Below are 20,099 nucleotides of genomic sequence, written 5' to 3' on the forward strand. Positions count from 1 at the left end.
TTTTCTCTTCCATCCCACAAGCAGATTCGAGAAGGCAGAACCGATTTATAAGAGCTTCAAAACTATGGATTCTTTATTCCACGTAGCGGTGGATTAGAAAAAGTCTATTTGAAAAAGTAGCCTGCCTCTCACCATAATTCTTCTCTCACCATCATCACTATACCAAGATATTCATTGGGATTAGGATACTTATCAATACTTGGTTTAATTTCAGACATAATTTCATTCAATCATAAAACCTAACACTGAACAAACTGAGGCGCAACAACAAGGATGGTGAGAATGACAAGACAGCACCTCTCCCACTGTACAATTATGAAACAAGAGCATCATTACCCCGTTTCTTACTATAGCCCACACACTGCGTTGAGTCGTTACCTCTGGAGTGTGCTTAGGTAACCCAGGTAGTGACATGACAAGAGGAACATGGACGTGCTGTTAAAACCAATTAGATCTTGAAGAAAAGAAGAAGGAAACCACTTAGAAAAAGAAGATAGCCACTTAAATGTTGAAGAAAAGAAGAAAACCACTTAGATGTTGAGGAAAAAGAATAAGACCACTTAGAAACAACTTAAAAGAATAAGAAGACCACTTAGCTACCGAAGAAGGGAAAGCAGCTTGGCTAAAGGAAGGAAGACTGAACTTATTCGTATGTGCTGAGATCTAAGCAGACACTAGATCATATACACCCTAACACCGTGCCCTCCTGCCCCTCTCTCTCTCTCACCCTCACACACACACACACACACACACACACACACACACACACACACACACACGCACACACACACACACACATACACGCACATACATACATACACAACCGGACCTCAACCATCAATCAAGCTGGAGGAAAGAAAGAAGCTGAAGTGCAGAGTAATAACTACCGCCTCTCCTTTGCCGCCATCTGTAGGTATCATAAACTAAGGGCCGTTGCTTCCCTCCCCCAAAGAGTCCCCAAAGAGTCCCGCCGAACCCTCTGTGCCACGGCGGCGAGCAAAACACCGGCGGGGCACAGCAGTTGTCACCAATTTATTACGTCTCCCAAATTACCTTCCCCGGCAAGAAAGTTATGTCGAGCATGTGCTTCTGAGGCCGCTGATCTGCTTCCCCCCCTCCGCTCTGATCCCACAAGTCTCTCTCTCTCTCTCTCTCTCTCTCTCTCTCTCTCTCTCTCTCTCTCTCTCTCTCTCTCTCTCTCTCTCTCTCGCTCTCTCTCTCTCTTAGTCTTTTCCGTTTCTCTCTTATCTTATTCCGAATGTGAGTTTCTAATGATACGAGATGATTACTGATGGATGAATAGTCATTGCTAAAGATTACTACTACTACTACTACTACTACTACTACTACTACGGCTCACTTCTCCTTGTTTGCATTCTTGTGTCTGTACACTTTTTTCATTAATGTATTTCACTTACGTCCGCCAAAGACTAACTCTCCTATTCCACAGCTTTGTATATTGTCCCTCTCTTGTGTCCCTCTCGCTCTTCTATACGGAAAGAAAAGTGGTATATTTGATAAACTCATTAACATTTCTTCTTCTCATTAGAAATCATGTATATTCAAGTAAGGGTCACATTTCCAAGACTCACAAAAAACAAAACTACTCATAACTTCACGTGTTCAGCTTAAGTAGGGTTTAAAGGTGTGATTTGGCGACGATAATGGTGCTAAGAGTGACTGTGGTAATGATGGTGATGCCGATGGTGAGGAGGTATGCTAGTGTATGGTGTATTGAAGGTGAAAGTGTATTAGAGAAAGGGAAAGCGAAATGGTGGTAATAGTGAATCAGGTAATAATAATGAAAGTGGTACAGTGGTAACATGTTTATAGTGAACTGATAGTGTTCACTACTTACGTGTTGCAGATTGACAGAAAGAGAGAAGAAAAAAAAAAAAAGAGTGCTTAAAGTGACTCAAATGATAAGTGACGCTGATGGTGAATCAAAACATATGCATAACGAACTAACAATGAATGTACTGCAGAATTTACTTGTGTGCTCCAGAGAAGAGGAAAGACAATAGAGAAACAGAGAGAGAGAGAGACTGCAAAGAAGGGTGGTACAAGAGAAGAGACGAGGCAAGCAAGCAAGGAAGCAAGGAAGCAAGCACAGGCGCGAGGAGAGAGAGAGAGAGAGAGAGAGAGAGAGAGAGAGAGAGAGAGAGAGAGAGAGAGAGAGAGAGAGAGAGAGAGAGAGAGAGAGAGAGAGGGAGGCACGCAGGGAAAGGCAGGGGTCCACCTCACCACTAAGCGGAGGCCTCCACCAGCAGGCATACTAGTGGCCGGCATTAAGACAACTGTGGCGGGAAAAATAGAGCGCCGGTAACAACAAGGTGAGGCCGGCGGGGTTAGGAAGCGCGCGTCACCAGTCATAAAGTACCAATTATCACGCCGCCCCACGGGAACAGCGGCAGGTAATTGGACTCAAACACCTGCCCGTCCACCTTACTTCACGGGTCGCGTCGAGGGCACTTGTGGGAATGCTGCTGCTGCTGCTGCTGCGACGCACTTCCATTTCACTTACGTATGTGAATGGCGGGGAGAGAGAGAGAGAGAGAGAGAGAGAGAGAGAGAGAGAGAGAGAGAGAGAGAGAGAGAGAGAGAGAGAGAGAGACTTTCTTTTGTATGCATATCAAGAATGATGGAATATCTGCATAAACTCTACTTTTTTTATTTATTTATTTTTCTAAGTAAGGTAACGATTTCGTGTCTGTTTCGATCCAATGACTTTTGTATGATGAAAAAGGAGTGACAATTTTATGTACTCGTTGTAGCAGCAGTATTAGTATTATTATTAATAGTAGTAGTGGTAGTAGTAGTAGTAGTAGTAGTAGTTGTAGTTGTAGTAGTTGTAGTAGTATCGTCTCAGTAGTCATGATCTGAAGTGAATGACTCATTTTCGTTTCCTACCCGCGCTCTGAACTGCACACGTGAATATCTATCAGGTTGTGTTCTTTTTTCTATCAGCCTCGGTTCATAAAGAAATTCCTCAGTCTTTAACGATGACAATAGTTTTATTTTTACACTGGAGATTTTTTGAGGGTTGAGTTTTAAATAATTCGGCATCAACCTCCATAAAACACTAATTTTGAGAATACAGGTGCGTGTTGCGTGTGAGTGGAGGCGTGCGTTGGAGGTGTGGAGGTGGTGGTGGTGGAGGGAGGGGCGGGGGAAGGAAGGGAGGGTGGAGGGCGCGCAGGGAGGGAGCAGAGAAACTGTTCAATAAGCTGCGGGAACCGCCTGATGCATGTAATAGCGGCCGCCTGTATATCTCGGGTGTTTGTGCGGCAACAAAAAGCCTGCGTGGCGCGGTGTGTGGCGGGGACGACCACTTGGGCGGCCCGCGCTCCTCATTACCCCGCCATCAGCCTGTGAATGTTGCTTATCGCGGCGCCGCTGGCTCGCGGCGGCCCGGCCCGACCCCGCCGCCCCGCCATTACCCCCGCTCGCTGCCTCTCCTCCACCTATATTCCTCAACATTTTGTCCTTTTTCCCAGGACCAGGCGTCTCCCGCACCTGCACGCCTTCCCTCCACGATATATATATATATATATATATATATATATATATATATATATATATATATATATATATATATATATATATATATATATATATCGTATACAGTTACTTACAGACATAATAAGTGCATACAAACAACACACACACACACACACACACACATTACATTTCTGAAACAACGTGTGTGTGTGTGTGTGTGTGTGTGTGTGTGTGTGTGTGTGTGTGTGTGTGCGTGCATCGCGGCGCGCCTGCACACATCTACGTAGGGACAGACAGACAGGTTATGGGACGAATGATTGGGTGGGATGGAGGCCACCACGACCCGTGCACCAATCCCCTTCCACCACTCAGGCCGGACCACTGCCTGCATCCCCCCGCACACCACACCACCACCCCTCATACCGCAAAACCCCGCCACCTGTAATTTGATATTATAATTTTTCCCCCACCAGCAGCTTTCCGCCAGCACAGCCCGTCCAGTACTTCTCCGCGCCCTAACTACCCACCGCCGTGCTGCACCTTTTATCCCCGCCCATCACTCCGCAGCTCCCTCGCCAGCACACCCCGCCACTGGCAACACACCTGCATTAGCACATCCCCTCCATTACCACTGAATTAATGTCTCAGTGTAGCATTTTTTCCATTCTCTTTCTCTTTCCCCTCGACCGCCACTAACAACATGAATAACAAAAGCAACAATAAAAGGAACAACAGCAATGATGCATCACACACACCTACACACACACACACACACACACACACACGCAACACCCCATAACCACCATCAGCAGCGTCGGGATAATGACCAGGGCAGAGCTCGCTGATTGCGGAGGGGTCGCGCGAGGGATCAAGTCATTTAGTGAGGCCCGCATAAGCTCGATCAGTCAGCTAGGGCGGAAAATTCCCTTCCCCCGCCACATGTTGGGTCACACAGGGTGGCGAGGCGCGACGACACCACCACCACCACCACCATCACCACCACCACCAATTCCACCACCACCACCACCACCAGTATTCATCCGCTCCCTTTCGTTCTTCCTCTTCCTTCTCTCTCTCTCTCTCTCTCTCTCTCTCTCTCTCTCTCTCTCTCTCTCTCTCTCTCTCTCTCTCTCTCTCTTCCTAAGGTCTTGACATGAAGCGGCGTTATCGTGTGGAGCTTTTCCACATCACAAGTAACAAGTGGCACTGCAGCTGCTCCACCTTGCAACACTATCATCGGCACCGTCACCGTCACTCTCTTTGCTGCTGCCGCCGTCGCATCGTCACGTCATTACCAGGCGATGTACAGCTGACTGCTCCTTCACTTCACCGCGCCAGGCATTGATCCGCGGGACTTTACACACACACGTTTTCAATAAGATGCTTAAAACATTGCACTCTGCCACCGCCACCGCCACTGCCACCACCACCACCACCACCGCCACCCGTTCACCATCAATCATTCCGCTTCTGTGATTTCTATGATGCTTACTCTGTACTTTCGTCTCCTTTACTATACTGTTAAATACTCATACATATCTCTATGTATTAATCTCTCTTCCTGCAGTCTACCTCAGCCTCCCTCCTGCATTCTGCTTCTCCTCCTTCCTTTTATTTCTATAGCGTACCAATTAATATTAACATAATTTCCATATCATTTCTGTATATCATGACCATCACCAAGGAACACAAGGGAAGGACAAACAGCAGCAGATATCTTCGTCCTTGCGAGACTGTTTTTGATAAGGTATGTTATGGAATTTTAAGTGAGAGAAGCGGGGTAGTAAATGCAAAGGAGGAAAAGGACGAGGAGTAAGAGGGAAAAAGGAAAAAAATAATAACAACAACAACATTAATAACAACAATAATGATAATAACACTACCACCGTCGCCACCACCACTACCGACAACAACAGCATCAACATACTACTACTACTACTACTACTACTACTATCACTACTATCACTACTACTACTACTATTTCTACTACAACCAACAGACCGACCAGCCAGATTCTGCTACCAACACAAGCTACACACGGCACCCTTCCCTCCGCCAATATAGAAAGGGGAGTAATTAACAAAAGGGGAGTCGGGTCTGGTAACACTGCATTCTGTTCCCTGCCACCACCATTCACGTGCATCACCACCACCACCACCACCACTACCACCACCATCATCATCCACGCTTCCCCCTTCCCATCCTCCTCCTCCTCCTTACCTCCTTCTCTGTAATGTGGTGTTGGTTGGCTGTTGTTTGTTTGGTTGTTTAGTTGTTTGTATGATTATTTGGTTGTTGTTGTTGTTGTTGTTGTTGTTGTTGTTGTTGTTGTTTTCTGTGTTATTCTATTTGCTTTTCTTTACTTTTCAAGACTAAAACTACTGTTACTGCCATCATTACTACTAATAAAACAACTACTACTACAACAACAACAAATACTGCTACTGAAACTACCATCACACCACGACACCACCACACCACCACCACAACACTACCACTATTCCTATCACCACTGCAACCCTCCCACCTACCCATCCCATCCCCCTCCCACACACAACACCACCACCACCACCACCACCACCACCACCACGTCCATCACTATCCTTGCTCTATCTTCATCAGCCTCGCCTCCCCAGCCTCCGCCACTCACTCGTCTCCATCACCGCCACTTGAAGCAACGAGAGAAAACTTCCGAGTCCGGCAAACCAGTAATTCACTAATTGACTCAGTAATTTGGGCTTAATTAGGCGTGTGATGCAGCAGCGCCCGCCCGGAGAGAGAGAGAGAGAGAGAGAGAGAGAGAGAGAGAGAGAGAGAGAGAGAGAGGAGAATTTTGTGCGGCGGAAAATTAAGCGCCTTAATGATCGATGCCACTGAACGGAAATAGATAGAAGGAAGTGACGTTTTTTCTGTCTTTTTTTTCTTGCTCTCTCTCTCTCTCCTCTCTCTCTCTCTCTCTCTCTCTCTCTCTCTCTCTCTCTCTCTCTCTCTTTTTAGTAGATGTGCTTTACGTGTGTGTGTGTGTGTGTGATTCTAGATAATTTTAAAGAAGCATCTGTCACTAAAACACACCAAAGCATACTAGAACATACTAATTAATTTATTTTACATTATTTCTCCTTGTCCCTACCTACGTTGAAATAGTTGTACCTAATTTTTATTCCTAGTGTGAACTGATATGAAGAGAACTGAAGTGAAGGATGGAAATGAGTAAGCTACACACACACACACACACACACACACACACACACACACACACACACACACACACACACACACACACACACACACACACACACACACACACTTCTCTCTCAATAACGGGGTAAGAAGTGACGGACAAATGTAGATAACAAAAATTCTCATCATTTCTAGCTAACATCTATTACTAAGACAGAGAAAGATGTTCTTACGCAGGTGATATGAATGATATAATCTTGACATTTATAGTAACTGCGTAGTATATAACTGGGTTAGTCCTTTCCCGAAACATTACTGGATATAAAAATAGCTTGAGAAGATTCTGACGCGGGTGTAGCAGCGTAGTGAAGGAAAACGTGCTCTTTGCATGGTACACTAAAGAAAATTCAATAAAATTCCGAAGATAAAATGAACAGTATTCCCATGGGGTCTCATCTCGACTTCTTTTGATAGGTTTTATTGAAAGTTACATGGATTTTCAAGGGCGTTTTCATGATTCTAGTGATGGATTAAGCAAAGAGAAGAGGTACGCGGGAAAAACGATGGAAGACAAAAGATAAAATAAGTAAAAGAATGAATAGACAATAAAATGGAAACAGTTAATAAGGAAAAAAACTGTAAAAAAAAAAACAAGAGAGGAGTAAGAGCTTTTCAGATTCTTACATTTATTTCAACCTCTCTTCTCAGCCGGACACACACACACACACACACACACACACACACACACACACACACACACACACACACACACACACACACACACACACACACACACACACACACACACACACGCACTCGGAGCCTCACCACATTCTCTCATCACCACCTCCACTGTCCGCAATTTCATTTTAGAACTATTTACTGTGTCTCGCCGCCGCCACCACCACCACCACCACCCCCACTCTACACCCACCATCACAACCACCACCGCTAGAGTTTGCGTGCGGTGTGTCTGTGTCTGTGTGTGTGTGGTGTGTGTGTGTGTGTGTGCGTGTGTGTGTATGTGTGTGTGTGTGTGTGTGTCAGGTACGGACAGACAGAGGTTGCAGTTTATGTCCAAGTTACGTATGTAGAAAGGGTCTCTCTCTCTCTCTCTCTCTCTCTCTCTCTCTCTCTCTCTCTCTCTCTCTCTCTCTCTCTCTCTCTCTCTCTAGGATTAATAAGAGAGAGGACGAATATAGGACGAAAGAGAGGGAAGAAGATGAAGGAGGAGGAACAGGAAGAAAGAAGAAAGATGATAGAGGGAAAATTAATGTATGCTTCATTATATAATGTTAAATATATTGCCAATTCATTATATGATATACAGGAAAGGAAGAAGGAGAAGGAAAAGAAGAATAAGAAGAAGAAGAAGAAGAAGAGGAAGAAGAAAAAGATGATGCTGATGATGCTGATGATGAAGAATGAAAGAGATCGTGTAATGATATTCAAATAAAGAAACTATTAATACTACTGCTAATACTTACACCACCACTACCACCAAACACTACTAATCTTAAATCGTACACTCGTATTTCAATCTCAAATGGGAAAGAGATTTTGACATTTCGAATAATATATGACGAGAAGCAGGTGATGCCGGTGGTGGTGGTGGTGTTGCTGGTGGTGGTGGTGCTGGTAGTAGTGGTGGTGTCACAGGCAATTTAACGTCGTCTAGGCTGATAAACTGGTGCCAGGAAGTGCTGAAGACCTTATCAGGACATAGCAACCAGCAAGTTATCTACCTCGTGTAACTGTGATAAGAATAGTGATAAGGATGATGGTGATAGTGATGATGATAGTAATTTAACAGTGTGCTTTGATGTGTTTCCAATCATCGTCACGAGGAAGTAAGATGTGATGATGGGATGATTGAGAAGTGCCTTGCTCTCTCTCTCTCTCTCTCTCATTAGCATAGAGTGATGACGACAGCTACTTCTTAGATCTACTTTATTACTTCTTATATCTCTTACTTCTACTACTTTAACAAAACGTAAGTATTAAAATTGAGCTTTTTTATGAGTCAGTCTTTACAAGCAGACCAGTCACTTTTTAATGCATGCTCCTGAATAAAATGAAACTATTAAAATGATATCTTTAGCTTCTCCATTATCACTCTTAACTGTGATAAAGAAGGAAATAAAAGTGTTGTTCACTGATTAATCTTTACCATGAGAATAATCGTCTTTACCTTGCACCACTAAATCAAAACGAAGCTACTTAAATTATACCTCTATTCTCTCTATTATCACTCAACTATGAGAAAGAAAGAAGCAGGAGTGATGTTGAATAGCTAATCATTGCAAGGAGACCGGTCGCTTTTTGCCCATGAGAATCAGCTGAGCGCCACACACACACTGAAACCTTAAGCACTGACAAACACACATGCAACAAACAGACTAACAATGTAGCTCTACCACACACACACACACACACACACACACACACATACAAACATGCATTTACATGGAAAACTAAAGCAAAACTCATTAGGTCCTTAACTCAACCCCTCCCCCCCTCTCTCTCTCTCTCTCTCTCTCTCTCTCTCTCTCTCTCTCTCTCTCTCTCTCTCTCTCTCTCTCTCTCTCACGCAACACCCACGCCCACGCCCACACCTGCCACACTTCACCACCCACACCCGAGTTAGGGACGCCCTCCACCAAAATACCTCCTCTCCTCCTCCTCCTCCTCCTCCTCCTCCTCCTCCTCCTCCTCCTCCTCCTCCCTTCCCTTCTGTCTCCTCACTCTTCACTCCTCTCTAACATAAACAGCTTTAAACTTTCTCTCCCCCTCCTTGCCAACGACACACCAGCTGGCAAGTGTGTGTGTGTGTGTGTGTGTGTGTGTGTGTGTGTGTGTGTGTGTGTGTGTGTGTGTGTGTGTGTTCATTCCCCCTAAGGTTAAACTAAAGGGCTTATGAACTAAACCAGATGGAAGACATATGTAGAGAGAGAGAGAGAGAGAGAGAGAGAGAGAGAGAGAGAGAGAGAGAGAGAGAGAGAGAGAGAGAGAGAGAGAGAGAGAGAGATTTATGTTTCCCAGGAGTAAAGGTTTCTTTCCTAATTTAAGATGTACAGCACATGTCATTTTCAGACTTCAGATAACGAAAATACTCAGACTTGAAAAAAAATAAATAAATAAAAGAAAGAAAAAAAAAAGTAAAAGAATTTCCATATAAGCTCATGAATATTTCGTAAACATTTGAAGTAAACCGTAAAGTTTCTTCCCTTTTTGATTATTTACTTATTCATCTACGTGTTTTTTTTATCCATCCATCTATTAATTCATTCATTTATAATTTTTCTTGCAATTATTTATTCATTTTTTTTCTCTGTTTACCTGCTCATTTGCTCATCCATTTATCTGTGTCTATTTTCAGAGAAGACCGCCATCGGTTCATCTCGGAGGCAACTAAAATAACCCTGAAATGTACGACTTCCTTCTCGCCGTGCATAAAGAGCAGTATGGCAGCGTATGATAACTTATATACGGCAACTCCCACGCTGGAATACAAGTAGTGCCACACATCGCTACGTTATCACAATTTCAGAGACTACACACTATTCCTCTTCCCTTCGATTGTCAAATTCTTCACTAACAAAGCAAATCAAGATAGTGTGATTTTCTGCTCTTATCTTGCTTCTTACAATTGGTTCACCTGTTTTCAGCTTTCTTTTCCTCCTGTCTCCCTATATCCATTGCTATATTCATCAGCCCAAGACATGATATAGATAGCATAGATATATTTCGTTAGTTATGATTGCTTTAAATGAGAGGTTAAGAGAAAAAAAAAAAAAACACGGAGGAGGAGGAGGAGGAGGAGGAAGAGGAGGTCGACGAGAACACTGAAGAGGTCGATGAGGACGAGAGGGAGAAAGTGGAGGAAAAGTCGAAGGAGTAGAAAGAGGACACAAAGAGAGGAACGTGGAAGAGTTGGACGAGTAGTAGGAAAACTAAAGCGAGGAGAACAAGAAAAAAAAAAGCTAATGAAGAAGCAGAAGGAGGAGGACAGAGAGAGAGAGGAAAAGGAAGGAGTATAGGAGGAATAAGAAGAGGACAAGAGTAAGAAGGTAGAAAACTTGAAGAACAAGAACAAGGAAAACATGGAGGGAGAGTTGAACGAACAAAGAGGAGGACAGAGAGAAAATGGAAAGATTATAGGAGAAAGAGTAAAAACAAGAGTAAAAAGATGAACAACTTGAAAGAGACAGGAGGAGAACCAGAACGAGAAGAACGAGAACATAAGGAATAGCTGGTAACAAAATAAAACTCTGAGAGGAAGCCAAGGTGGGAGATAAGACGATGACAACAATAAGAAGAAGGAGGAGGAGGAGGAGGAGAAGAAAGGTTGGAGAGTAAGAGAAGAGTGAGGAGAGGAGTAAACAAACTGGGTAATGCTTTAAACAGTTTGATTCTGAGGCTAAATTGAGGTTCCTAATGAGCTCCACCACGAGGAGGAAGAAGAAGAGGAGGAGGAGGAGGAGGAGGAGAAGGAGGAGGAGGAGGAGGAGGAGGAGGAGGAGGAGGAGGAGGAGGAGGAGGAAGTACGTGAGGGTAGTGACAACTCATTAATTATATAAAGAGAAAAAGACTAAAACATGGAGGCTTTTAAGCACACACACACACACACACACACACACACACACACACACACACACACACACACACACACAGGAGCGTGGGCGTGAGGCGAGAGGTACGAGAAGAGTGGGCGGTGGGCGGTGGATTTAAGGAAGGCGGGTGGGCGGTGTTAATGGTGAGGTGCATGCAGTAATGAGTGTGCTGTAGGCGTGGGTGTGCAGGACATGGGGTGGCGGGGGTGTGGCTTACTGGTGGGAGTGGGCGGGAGTAGGAATGGGTGGGAATGGGAGGGAGAAGGGAGGAACAGGTTGCCTTCCTTCTCTTGTACAACGTCTCTCTCTCTCTCTCTCTCTCTCTCTCTCTCTCTCTCTCTCTCTCTCCTCTCTCTCTCTGCCGTGCCCTAAGTCATCGCCCCGCCCCCGCCAGCCTCGATATAGTAACTCCCACCCATAACGACCCACAACTCACGCCTCGCAGCGCCCGTGGTTAAATTAACTTCGCCGAACATAATTCTGAGAAGGCTTGGCGACCAGCGAACCAAGCACATGTACACATACCTTCATACGCAGACACATAAATATAACCATTCTCTTCTAAATACAAGGGATTGAATGGTATAGCTATTTCTGTGTTATCAAATTTCTGGTGAATTCTTTTTTTCTGTCTTGGTAACTCTTGTATTTTTATTATTATTATTATTTTTTTTTTTAAGAGGCAAGAGCTACCGAGAGCTAAGTACTCATGCACTTGAATAGAAATGCCTTTCTAAGTAGATGGGATTGAATGGTACAGTTATTTATATTATCAAATTTCTGGTGAACTCTTCAGTGCTCCATCCGTCTTAGTAAATGTTTTTATTTTCTTATTTATTTATTCATTTTTTTAAGACGGGAGCTATTATACTTATACAACTAAATGATAATTATCTTTTAAACAAGCGAGATTGAATTCTACAGCTATTTCTGCATTATTAAATTTCTGGTGAATTATTTCGGTCTAAGTAACTTATTTTTTTTAGTAACAAAGACCCCGAGGAATTTTCCAAAAGACAGGTTGTGGTGTGCCACGCTTCATTCTAGCCTGAGGAACATCTTGAGGTGAATACACAGGTAGACACTTAAATATGCAGCTTTATCCCTATTTTTTTTGACTGGCTTTTTCATACATGCGTACATACATACATACATAGATATATACATAAACACTGAAGTAATAGGAGATGTATATTATGTATGTGTAATTATGTGTACATAGATATGTACATAGATGTATTCTGTAACTAATCCTACTAACAAATAAATAAGTAAAGAGACAGATAGATAAAAAAAAAGAAAGAGTAGCTATCAAGTAACACACACACACACACACACACACACACACACACACACACACACACACACACACACACACACACACACACACACACACACACATTATCTTCTCCCCTATTTTCTGTGTTTTTCTCTCACTATTATTGATATTTTTTTTTTCCATTTATGTTTGAGTGTACATTTTTTTTTTTTTTTTTGCGTCAGTCTGTCCGACGATAAAGTCTTGGAAGGGGAATATGTTGACGAAAATATCATGTTTCAATGCCACGGGTTGATAGCTTTGTTCGTGGTGTGTTCCTTGCTCTCGTTCCTGTTGTTGGTTTTGTCCTCCTCCTCCTCCTCCTTCACCTTTTTTTTTCTATTTCTAATTTTTCCTCTTCTATCCTTTGTTGTTGTTTTTATTGTTGTTGTTGTTGTTGTTGTTGTCTGCTGGTATCTGTCGATATTCTTTTTATTTGTCTTTACTTTCTTTAATTATCATTCTTTCATTCTTAACCCTTCTTCCTTAATTTTACTTACACTTCTTGGTTATTTCATCGACTATTGTTCATCTATCCTTTTCATTTCTTTTTTTATGTTTTCGTTCTTTATTTCCATCAATCACTTTTTTCATCCATTTTTTAACACGCCTCATAATAATATTCCCTTTGACTCCTTACTTTCAAATACTTATATGGCATCTCTTCTCCTTTCATCAAACATTCTTGGCTAATGGACAGTGGTGGAGGTGGAATGAGGAGGAAGAGGAACGGAGGGGTTGGAGGGGGGGATGGTGTGGAGGGGGCCGTGTGGGTGGTAAAGCAGGCGTTGCGTGGGAGAGGGAAGGAGAGACGAAGGTGTGACACGGACGGACAGACGACAGTGCCCAAGTGCCAAAGTGCCAAAGTCCTTTGCACATGATTCAACTGATCGCTTAAATATAAATGGTCTGTCAGCGCGGTTAAAAATACATTGGGTTGAGGAGGTGGGCCGCGGGGAGTGGAGAGAGAAGGCATGTTGTGATGGACGAGGGACAATATCCCCAACCGCGATCCGGCTCTGCTTTAATGTTCATTCTATGCAATCGCAGCAAAGCTTCTCGTCTCTTCATCTAATTCTCTTAAGTCTGTCCTGCTTTATTATATGATCCGTAGCTTGCCATTCTCCTCTGCCTGTTCAGTGTTTGCTAAATATTAAACGAAGAATAATAAGAAAAGAGAGGGCAAGAGGAAATCAGTGTCACATACAAACTAGTGTTCTTAAACGCTTTGTTCTCTTAGAGGGAATATTTTTCAATGGCCACAAAATTGATTAGTCAGGTTTTCATGACGAGGCAGAATCCTTGTTAAACCAGTAGTGAAACAATGGATGATGAAGCGGTGAAACATATTAATACAGGCACGAAACAAGGGTGTCTTCAGGACCTAAAGCATTAATAGTCTTCATCGGTCAGGGCGTCCTTTCTGGGAGGCAGTGACGGCGACGATGACCAGTTTAAATGTGGCACTAGAAGAAGCATCGGACATCTACTCCCAAATAAACAGTATCCGCTCCTCCTCTTCCTCCTCCTCCTCCACCTCCTCTTCCTCCTCCTCCTCCACCTCCTCCTCCTCCTCCTCCTCCTCCTCCTCCTCCTCCGGTCCCCTCAGTAAGACAAAGCTCCAATGCTTCTTCCAAGGGCGCGTAGGCCAAGGCTACACCACGGACAGCTGTCGCCAAGAATTCTTATGACAGTCCTCTTTGTCCTCGCTTCCTCCCTCTTTCATGTGGGGTCGCTAAACTTGACTCACCTCCTCCACTTCTTTCTGTTGGATTTTTACAATGACCTTTTTTGTCCTCAACTCTTCCCTTTTTCGTGTGGGATCGCTAAACTGAACTAGTCTTCTGTACAACCTCCTACTGGATTCTTATGATCATATTTTTTTGTCCTCAACTCTTCCCTCTTTCGTGTTACGTCGCTAAACTTTAACTATCCTTCTGTACAAATTCGTATTGAGTTCTTGCAACGACATTTTTTTTGTCCTCAACTCTTCCCTCTTTCGTGTGTGATCGCTAAACTTAACAAGACCTCTGCATTCTCTTCTGCTGATTTCTGAGACAAGCATTGCCACAAATGGCTGGTAAGCTGCGGGCGGACACATTTCAAGGCTGTCATCACTCACAGAAACCGAGCAGATCATCTTATTTGGAATCATCTACCGATCTCCTCTGTCTTTCAAAGTTTCTATTTGACTGTCTCTAAGGCAGAAGGCAGGCTGGACAAGACGCGCAAAGGGAGTCATACCAACAAACATTCCCTCACTTCTTAGCGTTTTTTTTTTCATTCTTAATATCCTACAGACGATATTCAAAGTTCATTTATTCGCCTCTATGTTAGTCATAATAGAGTTAATGAGATGTAATTATCCTTGTTGAATACCTAGTTAAAATAAAAGTCTTTGATAATAAAAACGAACTTCCATATGTTTAATATGAATGATCTAGAACATAATTAAACTAATTCCTTGGGTTTTGAAAGAGATAACAGAAACATCCTCGAAAACCCAAACCACAGCCTATTAAACCATCACTAGAACCACAAAAACACCGCCTCTAACAGGAAGGAACCCAATCTTGACCATCCACAATATACTATACAACATCTCTTTGCGAAGGCCAGAAAAAACGAAACAAAAAAACAAAAGAAGTGTAGATCTAACCACAATTCCCAGCGAAGCATTTGTGGTCATATTTTGGGAGACCACGATGGGAGGCAGTAGTTGTCGTGGGGGCCAGAAAGCGTCAGTGCCGCATGCATCACTGACAGTCGCTAAATTAAGATACTCAAGTCAGTAGGGCAGTCAACGAGGGGTACCCAACCCAGCCCAGAGCAACCCAGCCCAGCCCAGCCTCCCTTTATTGAAATACTCGCTAATAAAACGATTGAAAATGACCCGGGGAGGTAGAGAGCTTCGAACACTTGAACCCTTCTCATGATAGGACCATTACCGCACTAACATTTACTTCAAAGTGGTTTTAATTGTGACACTTTTTATCATGGCGTGAGGGAACGTGAGGCGGTAGAAGCAGGAGAGGGTAAATGCGTTACTATTCCCTGTATTGCCTAATATCTAAATGTGATGTGAGATTATACGAGCAAAGGGCATGAGGGGCTAGGAGAGGGTGGAGATACACGTGTTGAGGCCAGGAAGAGTGGAGCTGGTGAAAGAGAGGAGCAGGATGGAGGCAAGGCAAGGCAAGGCAAGGCAAGGCAAGGTGAGGTGAGGCGAGGCAAGCAAGGAGTCGAGAATAACTGAAGTTACTTTAGACAAATATGCGTTTCTTTTACACTCAGTTTTCGGTTCAGTCTGCCATTGTGCGGAATCTTTTGTGTCTTTACCTGCCCGCTCTATTGGAGGAGGAGGAGGAGGAGGAGGAGGAGGAGGAGGAGGAGGAGGAGGAGGAGGAGGAGGAGGAGGAGGAGGAGGAGGAGGAGGGTGTAATAGAGGTGGCGGCTCGCGACCACAGCCTCGTCCCACTCAGTTTTGTGTTTCAACAGACATTACTTAAGGTTTCTAAGGTTTCTTTTCTCCTTTGCTTTAAACACAAACACAAACACACACACCACACACACACACACACACACACACACACACACACACACACACACTCACACCACACACACCACACACACACACACACACACACGTGCATACACAGGCTGTCTACACCCATGTCTGTTTCTTTGTCGTATCTTTCTGACTTTCTGTTTCTTGTCTGTCTCTCTTTCTGTTTTTTCTCCTTTCAAATTATCTTATACTTGTAGCATTGGCAAGAAGATGCTTATAGTTTTTTTGATGAGAGAGAGATAGAGAGAGAGAGAGAGAGGAGAGAGAGAGAGAGAGAGAGAGAGAGAGAGAGAGAGAGAGAGAGAGAGAGAGAGAGAGAGAGAGAGTGTCAACAAGGATCCAAGCTTACACGAATATTTGACAAGGTTATATTAAAAAAAGAAGATAGCAAAAATTTAGTCCTTTAATACAGTGGTAGATGAATAACACTCATTCATCACCTTGTGGAGTCCGATTCATTAGGGAGCTTTAGAAGATTAAATAAGTGAATATAGATATACACTATGCTATACGTTCTATACAGGGACTGCCACGTGTGGGGCTAATGGCTTCTTGCAGCTTCCCTTACGTATAAAATGAAACCTGAAGCACTAGTGGGAAAAGAGAGGCGTCACTAGAGGGAATCCATTACTAGAAGCCAAATACTTTTACTAGGAAATGGAGTGGTAAAGACATAGAGTTTAGCATAGTCAGCCAGCATATATTAAGAATAACAAAAGTTTCTTACTAGAAGCCACTTTCTTTAAGAGAACGTGTAGAGATAAAGGATTCGAGTTTAGTGTGGTCAGCTGACGTGTATGAGAAATAACAAAGATTTCTTTTATCGCCACCAGAACGCTTGACCTCTCCTTTACCATCCGGGGGCGGGCGAGGAGCAATGCCATATACGTGTCCTGCGGGAGGTTCCAAGCAAGTGTTCCTGGAAGCGCCGTGTACCAGCCAGCGCGTTGAGTCTATTTTCACCTGTACGGTCATGCTCGCTTCGCTTTCGACCGGAGTTTTGCCAAAAATCCGTCATGGGGAGAATATTTTTGGTTCCCCGCAATGGAGGGAGGGAGGGGGGACATGGAGGAGGGGAAAGACAGGGCGTGAGAGCCTGAGAGGGAGGGTGGAGTGAGGAAGAGGAGATAGAGAGGGAAAGAGGCTGTGTCACCAACTCTACTTGTCATCCTCCCTCCCTCTCGCAGCCTCCGTGACTCGTGGCCCGCCACGCACGTACCTTGACCATGACCTGACGCTGGAGAGCCATTGTGCTTTCTTCTGAAGTTGGTGGCGACGGAGGAGACTCTGATAAACCTCGACAAGCCGACGGAGCGACTTTAGGAGAAGACCCTCACACACTGGAAGATGGTGCACGTGTGGGGGGCAACTTCGGTCACCGCCACTTTTATACCGGGCCAGTTTTACAGTGATGACTATGGAATTGGCGGAAGGGGGGAGGAGAACTTGGAGGTGGGAGGAGTGGGTGTGCAAGGTGGGTGGGGGAGGAGGGGTAGAGGGAGGGGGAGGGGCCTTGAGGGCGGTGGTAGTGGTGGTAGGGGGATGAGGGAGATAAGGGGGGGATTGAGGGGGACGTGAGAGGGTGGTGAAGGAAGAGGAGGGAGGTAATGCCAACGCCCATCCCTACAGGTGAGTTGGTGTGCCCGAAATACTCCCTTCCAAGGCATTCTCGAAGTTCGGTAATGATTCGCTAGCAAGTTTTGAGACTTCAACTAATCCTGTACCAACCCAGCCAAGCCACGTATCAGCCTCGTGTTTTTCCCCCCCACGTGACCTCCATTAATCCCCGGCTAATCGTGTTACCAAGATCACAAAGGACGTCGAGGGCACCTACTCTTTCCCTGAACATAAAAAAAAAAAAAAAAAAAACACCTCTGACATCACCTAACACCAAAAATTTATGACGACACCCAACATTCTAGAGATTTCGCGGGTGGTTGTAATGGTGACGGCCCTGGTGGTGGTGGTGGTGGTGGTGGTGGGTGGTGAGGAGGAGGGACGGAGGCGGAGGTGTTTACACTGGCAAGGCACCACCACGCCCCCACCCACGTGAAAAGGTTACGTCCAATGAGAGGCAAGGAGGAGCCAGGCGCTGTCACAACCTGGTTATTGGCACCCCTAGGCACCCTTTGGCACTACTGGGCATCCCCCCCCTCACTGCTTACCTCCATGTAAAGGCGTGCTCTTCCCCCTTCCTCCTCAGCGCCCCTCGACCCCCGCCGCGCCAGGCCAAGGGGTACCAAGGGGTGTAGAAGAAAGCCTAGCAAGTGTACATAGGTTTTCCCGCAAGAAACTGAGCTGACCAGTATTCATAACCGTTTGGGATCTAAACTTGGTGCTCTTCTCTACCCCAGCAGTAGTTACCAGGGGACAAGACGACTTAGGCAAGGATAATGAGATCCCAGCACAAGTGACTAATGCTTATTTCCAGCCTATGATGTCTTGTCTTGGTAATTATTTTTGTATCTTTATTTATCCGTCTTCGTCTTTTGCTACCATCTGTTTCTCTTTCTATCTCCTTCTTTCTTCTGTTCTTGTGTCTATTGGGGGCATTATCTTTTGTCTCCTTGTGCGTTGTCTAGGGTCACCCCACATTTGCTGTAGTGAAATATGTTGGGAGTCTTCAAGGGTGTTTCTCTGGTTCAAGTAGTAGTTCAATATGTGCTCTCCTTTCTGAGTCATAAAAACATTAATAAAAATCCGATTCATCATCTCTGAGACCTTTGGAAACAGTTCTTATGAGAGTCCAGCGTTTTAGAGTACGGTTCTTAACGCCACAATATCCTTAATTGCGTCAGGTAAAGTAGGAAAAGAGGAAAGGCAGCAAATGTTTTTTTTTTTTTCCCAGCATGAAACGTCATTTTGTCAAGAGCAATGCATCAGTCCTTCGGTAAACAAGTACAAGAAAAGAAGAAAAAAGAAACATCGACTCGGTAACACCATAAAAGGAATCGGAAGGAAGGAAGGAAGGAAGGAGGAAGAAAAAATAAACTTAACTAAGAATGTTTCCCTCACCTGCGCGCGCACCTTACCCCAAACATGCACACAAAAAACACTATGAGGTTTATACAAACGGCGGCTACCGGGTGGGTATACCGGCAACAAAGAGAGAGAGAGAGAGAGAGAGAGAGAGAGAGAGAGAGAGAGAGAGAGAGAGAGAGAGAGAGAGAGAGAGAGAGAGAGAGAGAGAGAGAGAGAGAGAGAGAGAGAGAGAGAGAGTTATGGTGCCGCAATAACAAGATCACATGGCACTGACGAGAGTTACCGGAGAGAGTTGCTTCTCCCACTAAGAAACTACAGTAAGCCAGAAGCGAATCCCAAGCATTTACGCGCAAACCAACCAGAGAGCCGCAGAGCAACCAGAAAGAAAGAGAGAGAGAGAGAGAGAGAGAGAGAGAGAGAGAGAGAGAGAGAGGAGAGAGAGAGAGAGAGAGAGAGGAGAGAGAGAGAGAGAGAGACGCATAGTATATTTCGGGAACAGCAGACTAGTAAAACTGGGCTTCGTCGATGCCGGGCGTCGGATGATAAACAAAGTTGGGGCCGCAGCCGCGAAAGCTGTAAAATTAGCGGCTTGGGCAATGTGGAGCAGCGGTAGTGGCGGCGGCGGCTGCAGCGGCGGCGGCGGCGGTGATGGTGGTGCTGGGGGTTGCAGAGACGAGTGTGGGCGACAGCTGAAGGGGCGAGTGTAGATGGAAAGAAGAGGCTGCAACAGGAACTGAGGACTTGAGAAGGGAAGATGAGGTGGAGATGCGAAGGTGGGCAAGGGTAGAAGGGAAAGGGCTACAGAGAAGGGAAAATGAAGTGCAGAGGCGAAAGCAGGTAAGAGTGGGCGAGAGAGCGCTGAGTGTAGGAGGGGAAGTGAAGAGGCTGCAACAGGAACTGAGGATGAGAGGAGGGAAGATGAAGTGGAGAAGCAAAG

General features: G+C 44.7%; 1 protein-coding gene across 1 annotated transcript in view; it reads right to left on the reverse strand.

The window, feature by feature from the left end:
* Nucleotides 1-17,560, reverse strand: part of LOC135106872 (muscle-specific protein 20-like) — a 42,753-nt gene extending 25,193 nt beyond the window's left edge. Inside the window, exon 1 of the mRNA XM_064016241.1 lies at nucleotides 17,400-17,560. Within this exon, the coding sequence (XP_063872311.1) occupies nucleotides 17,400-17,429 (30 nt within the window). The 5' untranslated portion in view covers nucleotides 17,430-17,560. The remainder of the gene's footprint in view (nucleotides 1-17,399) is intronic.
* Between the last annotated feature and the right edge of the window lie 2,539 nt (nucleotides 17,561-20,099).

This window comes from Scylla paramamosain, chromosome 14, assembly GCF_035594125.1.
Source record: "Scylla paramamosain isolate STU-SP2022 chromosome 14, ASM3559412v1, whole genome shotgun sequence".
NCBI lineage: Eukaryota > Metazoa > Arthropoda > Malacostraca > Decapoda > Portunidae > Scylla > Scylla paramamosain.